This window comes from Salmo salar, chromosome ssa17 (assembly GCF_905237065.1).
Source record: "Salmo salar chromosome ssa17, Ssal_v3.1, whole genome shotgun sequence".
Classification (NCBI taxonomy): Eukaryota; Metazoa; Chordata; class Actinopteri; order Salmoniformes; family Salmonidae; genus Salmo; species Salmo salar.
In genome coordinates this window covers 53,966,568-53,979,406 of record NC_059458.1, presented here as the reverse complement: position 1 = coordinate 53,979,406, position 12,839 = coordinate 53,966,568, and the positions used below count along the sequence as shown (strand labels likewise).

Here is a 12,839-nt window from a genome sequence, read left to right as displayed (position 1 = left end):
CATGCATTTTTAGTTCTATCAAGTTCATATTTATATCCAAAAACAGCGTTTTACTATGGCATTGATGTTGAGGAAATCGTTTCCCTCCAATAACCGGCAGTCAAGTCAGCACCACTAATTAAATAATTAAAATTAGAAAACATTGGTAAAATATTATATTGTCATTTAAAGAATTATAGATTTACATCTCTTGAACGCAATCAATTTGCCAGATTTAAAAATAACCTTACTGGGAAATCACACTTTGCAATAATCTGAGCACTGCGCCCAGAAAAATACGCGTTGCGATACAGACTAGCCATCATGTTGGGGAGATCTAAAATCGAAAATACTATGTAAATAATCCATTACCTTTGATTCTCTTCATCAGATGTCACTTCCAGGTATCACAGGTCCATAACGAATGTAGTTTTGTTCAAAAAAGCTCATCATTTATGTCCAAAAATCTCCGTCTTGTTAGCACATGATCTAAGCCCGCCGGACTTCACTTCATGAACGAGGGGAAAAAATATATTTACGTTCGTTCAAACATGTCAAACGTTGTATAGCATAAATCATTAGGGCCTTTTTTAACCAGAACATGAATAATATTCAAGGTGGACGAATGCATCCTCTTTTATAACGTATTGGAACGAGGGTACCCAACATGAACTCGCGCGCCAGGTGTCTAATGGGCCATCATCGTTCCATGGCTCTTGTTCGGTCAGATCTCCCTCCAGAAGACTCAAAACACTTTGTAAAGGCTGGTGACATCTAGTGGAAGCAATAGGAAGTGCCAAAATATTCCTCAGACCCTGTGTTTTTCAATGGCATAGGTTTAAAGGTAATACAACACATCAGGTATCCACTTCCTGTCAGAAAATGTCTCAGGGTTTTGCCTGCCAAATGAGTTCTGTTATACTCACAGACACCATTCAAACAGTTTTAGAAAATGTAGGGTGTTTTCTATCCATATATAATAAGTATATGCATATTCTAGTTACTGGGTAGGATTAGTAACCAGATTAAATCGGGTACATTTTTTTATCCAGCCGTGCAAATACTGCCCCCTAGCCCCAACAGGTTAAGTACATGTAATTACAAAACTGTTGAATATCCTAACTCTGGCTGGATTCCAATAGGAATTACACATCACTTTGCAAGCCAGCATAATGTGACTTGCAGGTAGGGTTGCAAAATTCTGGAAAAATGTCCAGGTTTTCCAGAAATCCCAGTTGGAAGATTCCTGGAAATCCTTCAACCAGGGTTTACATTTTTTGGGGGAATTTGGTGAAAGTTATTGGAACTTTGCAACCCTACTTGCAGACCTGATGTGGTCTGTAAACCATGAGGCCACTGTATTAGGATAAAGCTTGGCCTCAAAATAAGGCCTTATGTGATGTATAAAGGGTTTAATTATAATGGTAACATTCAAGTATGAACTCACTTGGTGAAGGCCACAGGACTGAAAATGAACCAATTCAACAACCATGTCTCTGTCACTAACAAATACAGTCATGGGTGGTAACTCTACAACTCACTCAAAGGCGAGGCACACTGCAAAATTATACTGGAGGTGTGGCTTGGTAAGAGTGTTACATATTTTTGTCAAGTTCATACAACTCAAATCTGGACCCTCTAGGGTCGTAGTGACTCTATCGGTTTGAGGAATGACTACAAAATCACTTTAAGTAACTTTACTCAGATATATTAACTGCAACGGGTTTCCTCAAAGGTTTTGAGTAATGACAACACATTGAGGTTTACAGTGCATGCTACACATGCCAGTTCATTATGTACACCCCCCATTCTCCAAATGGATCGCTCCTACAGACAGTACTGTAAGTCAAGTGTCTGTGGCTTGCTTTATAAAGCAGGCAGACAGGCATCGAGGCATTCAGTTACTGTTCAGTTATTGAACGTTAGAATGGGCAAAACCAGTGAGCATAGCGACTTTGAGCATGACATGATCGTCGGTGTCAGGCTCGCCGGATCCAGTATCACAGAATCAGCCGCCCTCCTGGGCTTTTCAAGCACGACAGTGTCTAGGTTTTACCAAGAATGGTGTGACAAACACAACTATCCCGTCAGCAGCAGTCCTGATGGCGAAAACAGCTTGTTGATGAGAGAGATCGAATGGGGATGGTAGGAATCGTGCAAGCTAACAGGTAGCCTGCAAACAGACAAATAACAGCGCAGAACTTGTGTGCAGAACGGCATCTCGGAACGCACAACTTGTCAGTCCTTGTCCTGGATGGGCTGTTGCAGCAGACGAACACACCGGGTTCCATTCCTATCAGCTAAAAACAAGAAGAAGTGGCTCCAGTGGGTATGCGATCACAAACAATGGACAATTGAGGAGTGGAAAAACATCTCCTGGAACATGACAGCGAGTTCAGTTTTCTTGCGCAGCCTGGTCAGTCTCCAGACCTCAACCCTATAGAGCATAATGGGATGAGATGGAATGAGCTGTTCACAGCATGAATGTACCGCTGTCCAATCTGCAGCAACTGCGTGATGCCATCGCATCAGCATGGACCAAGATCCCTGTGGAACATTTCCGACACGTTGTAGAATGCCCCAAATAATTCAGGCTGTTCTGGAGGCAAAGGGGGGTCCAACCCGGTACTAGATGGGTGTACCTAATAAACTGTCATGTGAGTGTATAACACATCCCCATGCTACAGAGATACAACCGTCAGTCAGACTGTATTTGATATGCAGTGTGTGTGTGTGTGTGGGTGGGTGGGTGGGTGGGTGTGTGTGTGTGGGTGGGTGGGTGTGTGTGTGTCTGGGTACGCTTGCGCGTGCATGTGTGTAGGTGGATGGAGAGCCTTGTCGCTTGGCCCCCTCAACCCTCCGCATCTCCCTACGCAACCAGGCCAACATGGTACAGAAGAGCAAGAGACGCACCTCAGTACCCCTGCTCAATGAGTGAGACACACACACACACACACACACACACACACACACACACACACACACACACACACACACACACACACACACACACACACACACACACACACACACACACTCCAAGGATATAGGCCAATATAGCACTAGGGATCAAGACCCCACTGCCCTCAATCAACGAGGGAATCACACACACACTCTCTAAAGAGAATGGCTGGAGCGTGGCAGGTAGCCTAGTGGTTAAGACCAGTAACCCAGCGGTTGCTGGTTTCGAATCCCCGAGCTGACTCAGTGAATCACACACACATCCTCTATCCTTCTTCCTGTAGAACTAGGCCAGCGGTGTACAGAAGGGTAAAGACCTCAGAGTCCTGCCCTAGTGAGTGAGTCACCTAGCTCCCCCGGCTACAGAATGGACACTACTTCCAATGGGTCTAAGTGTACGTTTACACCGATTACGAGGAAGAAAGCCAGTGGTAGTTTTGATGCCGTGGCTGCATTCTGTTGGAAAGAAGCGTACACCAAGGAAAACAGGGTCAAACTAGGCGCTGCCTTAGTGTAAAATCTCTCAAGGTGTAAACCCACTGCTGCTTTACACACACACACACACACACACACACACACACACACACACACACACACACACACACACACACACACACACACACACACACACACACACACACACACACACACACACACACACACAGTTCAGTTTGTTGGTCTTATTCAGGGCTTTGTCTCATTATATTCCCTTCACACTGTTAGTTTCTCCTCTAACCATCTGTTCCACTTACTACCACCTGTTAGATTGTCCCAACAGCACTAATGCCTGTGTGTGTATCTAGCTTCCGGTGTGTGTGTGTGTTGCTCTTTACTCAGTGTGGTTCTACTCCGCTACAGCTAAAGCTGTGCCTGGTTGTTGTCTTAGTGTTCTGCAATAATACTCTAGTCTGTCATGGGCTTCCTCCATGTCTTCATCCTCCACTGTCTTTTTCTTTCTTCCCTCTCTCCTCACCTTCATGTCTACTCCTCTGTCCCTCTCTCTTTCCTTGATATTTATCTGACTCCCCTCTGGGCCTGTGTTTTCCCCGCACTCGCCCTGCCCCGTTGTGTGTCTGTACGACTGCAGCATTCAGAAGGTGTGTGCCGCAGACCTGCGCCGCCTTTCTGCTCCCCCTGACTCCTTCTCTGTGTAAGTACTTCAACCCGGCATGCGAGCGTGTTTCAGAGAGCGTCCGAGAGAGAGAAAGACAGAGAGAAACTGAGTGAGGAAAAAGAGAGTCAAGTTATTTGTTTGTGTCGACTGCCGTGTACAGTAAGTGGGTCTAACGTCTAAAGTATATGGTTGCTGCTGCATGCTGAACCCTTTCTAACCTGTCGGTGTGCTGTCTCCCAGTGTCCGTCTCTGTGGGAGTCCACCCTGTCCTGCTCTGTGCTCTGTACTGTTGTGGCTACAATTCATGTAGCACAGTGTACTCTATCCAGGCGTTGCTAGATCTCAATCAATGAAAAAAGAAAAAGAAACACATCCCATTTGCTTCCGGTACTGAACAGAAACAAATGGAATGAAGCCGTACGTAATGTTGCTTGAGACGTTTCAATGTGCGTGTGTTCCTCCAGCCCCCATGCTGTCCCCGAGCGCCTGCGCCTCAGAGTCAACCGGATCAGTCTGCAGGACCACGACAGACTGCAGTTCGACAGGGAACGACTCCGAGACATCTGTGAGTGTGTGTGTGTGTGTGTGTGTGTGTGTGTGTGTGTGTGTGTGTGTGTGTGTGTGTGTGTGTGTGTGTGTGTGTGTGTGTGTGTGTGTCTTTGCTGAAGTGTCCATCGAATCAAATTGTATTGGTCACTTACACGTGTTTAGCAGATGTTATTGCGGGTGAAGCGAAATGCTTGTGTTTCTAGCTCCGACAGTGCAGTAATATCTAACAAGTAATATCTAACAAATTACACAACAATACACACGCTACACACAAATCTAAATAAAGGACTGGAATTAAGAATATATAAATATATGGATGTCAGAGCATCATAGACTTAGATACAGTAGAATAGAATACAGTATAGACATATGAGATGAGTAATGCAAAATATGTAAACATTATTAAAGTGACTAGTGTTCCATTATTAAAATGGCCAGTGATTTCAAGTCTATGTGTATAGGGCAGCAGCCTCTAATCCCCATGTGTGTGTCCTGCAGCCAGAAAAGATGTTAATAAAGTGTGTGTGTGTGTGTGTGTGTGTGTGTGTGTGTGTGTGTGTGTGTGTGTGTGTGTGTGTGTGTGTGTGTGTGTGTGTGTGTGTGTGTGTGTGTGTGTGTGTGTGTGTTGCAGCGATCGCTGTGGGTATTGTGGTGGTGAGAGGGGACTGTGACCTGGAGACCTGCAGACTTTACATAGACAGGCTACAGGAGGTGAGAACACACACAGACACGTGACACACTTGCATACACACATGTGCACACACACTCACACCAATATGATTTGGCTATGTTGATTGTTCTATTTTCTGAAACACTGCTGGGGTTTCCTGTTTCTAACAGGATCTTCATCAGGCTCCATCTGCTGGCCACCGAGTGCATTACCAGGTTCCTGTCTGTCTTTCTTTCAGTCTATTATGTCTGACTATGTTATCGGTGAGTCGTTATTGAACTGCCCATCCCTTCCCTCCCCTTTCTGTAGGATGAGTGTCGAGGTCTACCGCGACCTGGCTCCGCCCACAGACTGTCCCCCAACTGGAGCTTCCTGGACTGTGAGTGACATCACTCACCTAGGGTCAAAACGTGGTCAAAACACAAATTCAGCATTTCTGTAAATGTGCCAGAGCTTTAGCCTACTTGTAAACTCAACAAAGTAAAGGCTTCATTGTACACTGCTTGTTCAATGAACCTTAAACAATTAATGAACATGCAGCTGTGGAACGGTCGTTAAGACACTAACAGCTTACAGAGGGTTGGCAATTAAGGTCACAGTTATGAAAACTTAGGACACTAAAGAGGCCTTTCTACTGACTCTGAAAAACACCAAAAGAAAGATGCCCAGGGTCCCTGCTCATCTGCATGAACGTGCCTTAGGCATACTGCAAGGAGGCATGAGAACTGCAGATGTGGCCAGGGCAATAAATTGCAATGTCCGTACTGTGAGAGGCCTAAGACAGCGCTATAGGGAGACAGGACGGACAGCTGATTGTCCTCGCAGTGGCAGACCACGTGCAACAACACCTGCACAGGATCGGTACATCCGAACATCACACATGCGGGACAGGTACAGGATGGCAACAACAACTGCCCGAGTTACACCAGGAACGCACAATCCCTCCATTAGTACTCAGACTGTCTGCAATAGGCTGAGAGAGGCTGGACTGAGGGCTTGTAGGCCTGTTGTAAGGCAGGTCCCCACCAGGCATCACTGGCAACAACATCGCCTATTGGCACAAGCCCACCGTCGCTGGACCAGACAGGACGGGTAAAAAGTGCTCTTTGACGAGTCGCGGTTTTGTCTCACCAGGGGTGATGGTCTGATTCGCGTTTATTGTCGAAGTAATGAGCGTTACACCGAGGCCTGTACTCTGGAGCGGGATCAATTTGGAGGTGGAGGGTCCGTCATGGTCTGGGGCGGTGTGTCACAGCATCGTCGGACTGAGCTTGTTGTCATTGCAGGCAATCTCAACGATGTGCGTTACAGGGAAGACATCCTCCTCATGTGGTACCCTTCCTGCAGGCTCATCCTGACATGACCCTCCAGCATGACAATGCCACCAGCCATACTGCTCGTTCTGTGTGTGATTTCCTGCAAGACAGGAATGTCAGTGTTTTGCCATGGCCAGCAAAGAGCCCGGATCTCAATCCCATTGAGCACGTCTGGGACCTGTTGGATCGAAGGGTGAGGGCTAGGGCCATTCCCCCCAGAAATGTCCGGGAACTTGCAGGTGCCTTGGTGGAAGAGTGGGCTAACATCTCACAGCAAGAACTGGCAAATCTGGTGCAGTCCATGAGGAGGAGATGCACTTCAGTACTTAATGCAGCTGGTGGCCACACCAGATACTGACTGTTACTTTTGATTTTGACCCCCCCCCTTTGTTCAGGGACACATTATTCCATTTCTGTTAGTCAGATGTCTGTGGAACTTGTTCAGTTTATGTCTCAGTTGTTGAATTTGATGTTCATACACATATTTACACACGTTAAGTTTGCTGAAAATAAATGCAGTTGACAGTGAGAGAACGTTTCTTTTTTTGCTGAGTTGATATACGTATATCTCCCTCCGTTGTTCCTTATGTAAAGTGGGACTCTGAAGTCTCTACATAAGGTTTGGTAACACGGTGTAACTGTGTGACTGTAAGACATCGAGTGTGTGACAGTAAACTGTTCTCTCCTTTCACATCATCTCTCTAAACCAAGTCTCCTTTCCCCAGCTACATCTGCAGACCGTTTCTACCGTATAGACAAGGCCCAGGAGCACCTGCACTATGTGACAGAAATCTGCCAGGAAGAGGTGTTTATCCTGGACCACGGTGGACTAGCGGGGGGACCGGCCACAGGCATGCCTGACCTGGTGGTGGAGCCCAACTCTGAGTGAGAGACAGAGAAAGAGGGAGCGAGAGAGACACACACACTCACATACACAGATGTGTAAACACATGCATACACACACAGACCCGCAAACGCTCACACGCACAGCTCTAATGTTATTTCATGTTGAGAGTCGCAGTCCTTTCATCTATTTGTCTCTCTGGTACAGGAGCCCTCTGACGTCTGAGGAACAAGGTGGGATGTTTTGCGTCTTTTGAAGGAACATTTGTAAACCCATATTGTTCATCTATAAAAACCCTGCCTTACAGTGGGAATGATTCCTGTTAACGCACGTGTAACCCTATAACATTGTCTAACTGATAGTGGTGTGTGTGTGTGTGTGTGTGTTCTTCAGCAATGCTGATGGCTGCCTCATCTGGGGACCTGACTACGGTTAGATACCTCGACCTTCTCCCTAGCAAACATCTGACTGTCTTACTAGAACTAGCTCAAAGCCATTCCTGACGTAATGCACTACTGAAGACGATACATATGTTTCTCTCATAACGGTGTTCTTCCTGTCTCTCTTTCAGTTGTCGGGCAGCTTCTTTCGCGGGACCAGCCTCCTGGTGAGGGATTCTACTGGTTGTAGTGCACTACACCTGGCCTCTCAGCATGGACACACTGAAGTGGTCCGCTTCATACTGGAGCACGGTGAGTGTCTGTCTGTCTGTCTGTCTGTCTGTCTGTCTGTCTGTCTGTCTGTCTGTCTGTCTGTCTGTCTGTCTGTCTGTCTGTCTGTCTGTCTGTCTGTCTGTCTGTCTGTCTGTCTGTCTGTCTGTCTGTCTGTCTGTCTGTCTGTCTGTCTGTGTGTTGCTTCTTATTGCATCCTTCAAATGAGCTTGTTTGCAAACCTCTGATGTTTGCTAGAATGTTTGCTCTGTTTAATTTATTTTAGGGTCAAAGGTGCTCCTGGATTTAACCAACAGAGAAACGTAAGTCACCCACTGCCCAATGGTTTTGTTGTCTATCTGAGGGTCTAACATTGAAGAATGTCTTGTTTCTGTGACTGAAGTAACTTTTCTATACCTCAAACTGATCATGCAGCCTGCAGCTTGCGTGAAGTGTGTGCTCATGTGTGTGTGTGTGTGTGTGTTTTCAGAGGAGACACTGCCTTGCACAAAGCGGCCTCTCAGAAGCATCACGCTGTGTGTCATCTTCTCATGGACTCCGGAGCTTCCCTCATCAAGACCAACTTCAAGGTTAGAACCTCACACACACAGATACTCATACTGCACCACACACACACACGAAGTACACACACAGACAGAACACACACACAGTACACACAGGAACACGCACACTTGTACCGCACCGCGCAAACACACACAGACACACACTTGCACACACAAAGGCAAGCTCGCACATAAGAGAGAGTTTGTAACCACACACGTGTGTGGCTGTGTGTGTGTTCACAGGGCAAGACACCAGTGGAGCAAGCTCGTAACGCGGGGGACCAAGAGCTGGCCTCCTACCTGACCAGCAAACAGCTCCCTACCACTGTCTCCCACGAAGATCTGGAGACTGCTGTATGAGAGAGAGACTACACGCGGAGAGAGGAGAAGACAGGGAGAAGAGGATGAGAGATGGAGGAGAGAGGTTAGCCCCCTTCACCTCCATAGATTGACTGAGGGATGGACAGACAGATGGACAGACAGGAGCGGCCTGACGCGCTTTAGACTCCATAATCAGCATGACTCTGTCCTATCCTGCACAGGAAAATGTTTAATCGAAATTATTATTTATTATTGCTTTTATTTATTCATTAATTTATTGATTGATTGTAAACGTATGGGAGTGTTGGGGTATGGAGTTGCCTGTTGTTCACTGAATGCCAGGGTCTGGGCTGGGGTTCAGGGGGTTAGGGGTCAGGGATCAGAGGTGAGGGTTCACCGACACACAGACCCTCTCTCAGTGCGGCCCTGCAGCCTTACATACTGTACCAACGCGGTTCAACCACGGTTAAACCGCGTATTCAATTTACGTATTTTCCCAGAAGGCCTTTGTGAATCATTCAGACGTGTGCCAAAGACACACAGCACTGTGAGGCAGGGACAGCACCCTCCATACTACTACCACTGCTACACAAGGATACCACTACTGCTATCCCAACCACACTGCTAGGCTTGTAGACACCCAATTCTAAGCCCCCACAACCCCCCCCTCCCCCCCTGGAGGCCAGTGTGGGACCTGAGATGACAGACAGCTTAGGCAGACAACGAAAAGAGAGACGGACAGATTCTCCATGCAGCCCTGGGTATCCATTACACACCCAACCTAGAGCTCTACCAGAGCAGCATGTACACACCTACAGACTGTGTGTGTGTGTGTCTATGTGTGTGGTGTGCTTGAGAGAGAATAGTTAAAAACAAATCTGAGCCATATTCAATGCAATATGAATGACGTTTGTGCATTTCTCTATTCATGTTTACATTACATTAATGTTTTAACAGTCCCTTATGGCACCAAGGAGTGTTGAATGTGCAATTTCTTACCGTGCTGGTGTGTATGTGTGTATGTGTGTGTGGGGTTGTGTTATTGTGAAGTGGGGTGGGTTTGGTTTGGTTGACGTTATATGGTTAAAACACTAAAACTACTGTTAGGTGTTGTAAAAACAGCCGTGTTTAAGATGACCGTTCTGAAAAGAAAGACCGATGGACTTTAGTACTTGACCTTGTTTTATTTATTCAGCGTCTATCAGTGGTCGAACATGACCAGGGAAATTGAAATGTTTTTATGTTGTTCTGCCTCCCTCCATCCCCCACTACCCTGCCTGGTCGTGCTGAGAGAGATAAACCATAGAGATAGATAGAGGAATCGAAATGAATATAACCCGTTTTAGCATGGAAATTGATATTACGTTTTCAACCATTTTCTTTTTGTCAACTGGGTGGGGATTCCTATGAGTTGGGAGAGATCAGCCAATGATCAGAACATTGTCTTCTTCTACTTCAAATTGGGTTGCCTATGGTTTGTAAATGGCTTTAAGATATATTAGCGCCATCTAGTGGCCAAAATAAGTGACACAAGCTTTTGTTCAGGATTCTAGAACTGCAGGTGGTGGTAAATCACCAATACAAGCTTTTCGCTTTTTTTCAAATCCAAAATTGAGAAGAAAATTGACTACTCTAACATGGAGATGCCCGTGCAGTCACGTATGCCATTATGGCACAGATACAAAGATGAGTCCTCTGTCTATCTCTATGAGACAAACATCCATTATTTATGATTATTATGAATAGATTGGATATGATTTTGTATTATTTTGTGTTCTTTATTATTCAACATTGTTGTGCATGCCATTTTTCTTACCTCCTTGGAAGTTGCTACCCCATAATAATGGCATCCCAAACTGGCATTGTTATTATAATTATTAAGATTTGAATTGTTTTATACCTAAGTAATATGGGTAAGGTTTGAAATGTTTAAGGGTTCTACATTTGATTTTGTATTTTTCAGACCATGGGATTACTTGAACGTTGTTGTTTATTTTGTATTCTCTAAAAGTCGTATAGTGCTGCCTCTGACAACGTTTCCTGTGTTTTGATTGGTCATTGACGTGATGTCACGGTGAGGTCACAGTGATGAGGGCCTGTGAGGAGAGTCTCTTTAAGCCTCCCAACCGTCATAGTGTCTGTGAAGATGAATTTGAACACTGGCGTGGTTGAATATCAAGGCAGCCTGCCCCTAACCCTAGGGAATACCCTAGGGAATACCCTTAGAGAATACCACTAGAGAATACCCTTAGAGAATAGAATAGGTGGAGAATGTAGTGGGAATGCTGTATATTCAGTATACTGAGAGACTTTATCAGTAGTCAGTCAGTCTCCGCAGTGTGCCTGTTAGACAACCTGTATTTATAATGACTCAGACTTGTGTCTATGTCAAATACTGGAGGTGTGCTTTGCTTGTCTGGTACAATGGAACCAATAGAATAGTAGCAAGAGTGCAAACTCCACCCAACCTGCGTGCTAGTCAAGCTAAATTAAGTGTACCTCAAGTATTTGAGGTATTGGACCTAGGTCTGACATTTACCCTCTTATAACCCAGTAATACCCAGTGCTACAGGGCATTGATAAGGCCCGTACAGACATGGAGGCCAGTAGCTGCTGGTCATACTGGTGACTACTACTTCTAGATTTCTTTAGCTTCTTTTGAGTTTACACTGATTTCTCTCAATCCCATATTTTCCACAGGGATTGGTTAGTGCCATGTTGAGTCATTCGATGTTACAGTAACAAAGACGTTACAGATATTACAAGGACTCTCTGAAATAATCTGACCTCAAACCAAAAACACCCTCCCACAGATATCTTCCAACAGGTCTTAAAAGGTTTTAATCCAAATTCACTGTTAAATGTCCTGCAAATTGTTTTGGGAAATAAATTGACAATTGAGAGGCATAGAAAGCATGCCGGGTTGTACAATTGTAACATCTGAATAATCGTATCATTTTTAGAAGAAGATTAAAGTTTTAATTGAAACATCTTGCTGCAGTGTCATAGTTTTGTTCATTTTAATCAACTGTTTATGAGGTTTTCAAAAAGAAAGGAGGACGTATAATTCGTATAATGAATTAAAATGCCTTTATTTGTATGGCATGTTCAATGGAAACAAAGTTTAAAAACTCTGACGCGTTTCGGCTGCGTGGCCTTTCGTCAGGGAGTACGAAGACATGATAATACAATGTCCTCTTTTGAACAGCTTTTTCCAATCAAGCCTGATTTGAAGAGGGAGGGCTTACAGAATTCATTGGACAACATCTATTAAGCAATACTACAGACATTAAAAAAAGTGAAGTTATGTAGATATGCTTTCAAAAATGCAAATCAAGGCTAGAAGCATGAAAAGCCCTAGGAAGGTAGTTCTAACCTTGAATATGACTGGGAAAAGAATAAGAACATGAGAGCCATCTATTTTATAGTACACTAGAACACAGAAAACATGGACCACAATAGTCTAGACATACAGTGGGGGAAAAAAGTATTTGATCCCCTGCTGATTTTGTACGTTTGCCCACTGACAAAGAAAGGATCAATCTATAATTTGAATGGTAGGTTTATTTGAACAGTGAGAGACAGAATAACAACAAAAATTGTCACGTCCTGACCAATATTTAGGTATTATTTCTATTATATTTGGTCAGGACGTGGCAGAGGTATATTTGTTTTGTATTATGGGGTTTTGTGTGTGGTGTAGTGGGGTGTATTAGTTTGGTATAGGTTCTAGGTTTGTTTTTCTATGTGTAGTTTTGGGTGCTGGACTCTCAATTGGAGGCAGGTGTTTCTAGTTGCCTCTGATTGGGAGTCCCATAAGTAGGTGTGTGTTTGTTTGGTTTTCGTGGGTAGTTGTTTTTGCACTGCGTGTT

The 12,839-nt window shown here is 44.9% G+C and overlaps 1 protein-coding gene across 4 annotated transcripts in view; it reads left to right on the top strand.

Moving 5' to 3' along the window:
• Positions 1–11,962, top strand: part of LOC106576074 (diacylglycerol kinase iota) — a 62,523-nt gene extending 50,561 nt beyond the window's left edge. For 2 of the 4 annotated variants that reach the window (XM_045699718.1, XM_045699717.1), the window contains exons 21-33: positions 2,801–2,913; positions 4,028–4,090; positions 4,519–4,619; positions 5,235–5,314; positions 5,444–5,488; positions 5,583–5,652; positions 7,315–7,474; positions 7,641–7,666; positions 7,827–7,864; positions 8,005–8,125; positions 8,370–8,406; positions 8,574–8,673; positions 8,890–11,962. In XM_045699718.1, the coding sequence (XP_045555674.1) occupies positions 2,801–2,913; positions 4,028–4,090; positions 4,519–4,619; positions 5,235–5,314; positions 5,444–5,488; positions 5,583–5,652; positions 7,315–7,474; positions 7,641–7,666; positions 7,827–7,864; positions 8,005–8,125; positions 8,370–8,406; positions 8,574–8,673; positions 8,890–9,006 (1,071 nt within the window). In that variant the 3' untranslated portion in view covers positions 9,007–11,962. Of the gene's footprint in view, positions 1–2,800; positions 2,914–4,027; positions 4,091–4,518; positions 4,620–5,234; positions 5,315–5,443; positions 5,489–5,582; positions 5,653–7,314; positions 7,667–7,826; positions 7,865–8,004; positions 8,126–8,369; positions 8,407–8,573; positions 8,674–8,889 lie in introns of those variants that run through there. The other 2 variants (XM_014152951.2, XR_006760114.1) reach the window with 2 other exon arrangements.
• Positions 11,963–12,839: the final 877 nt, after the last annotated feature.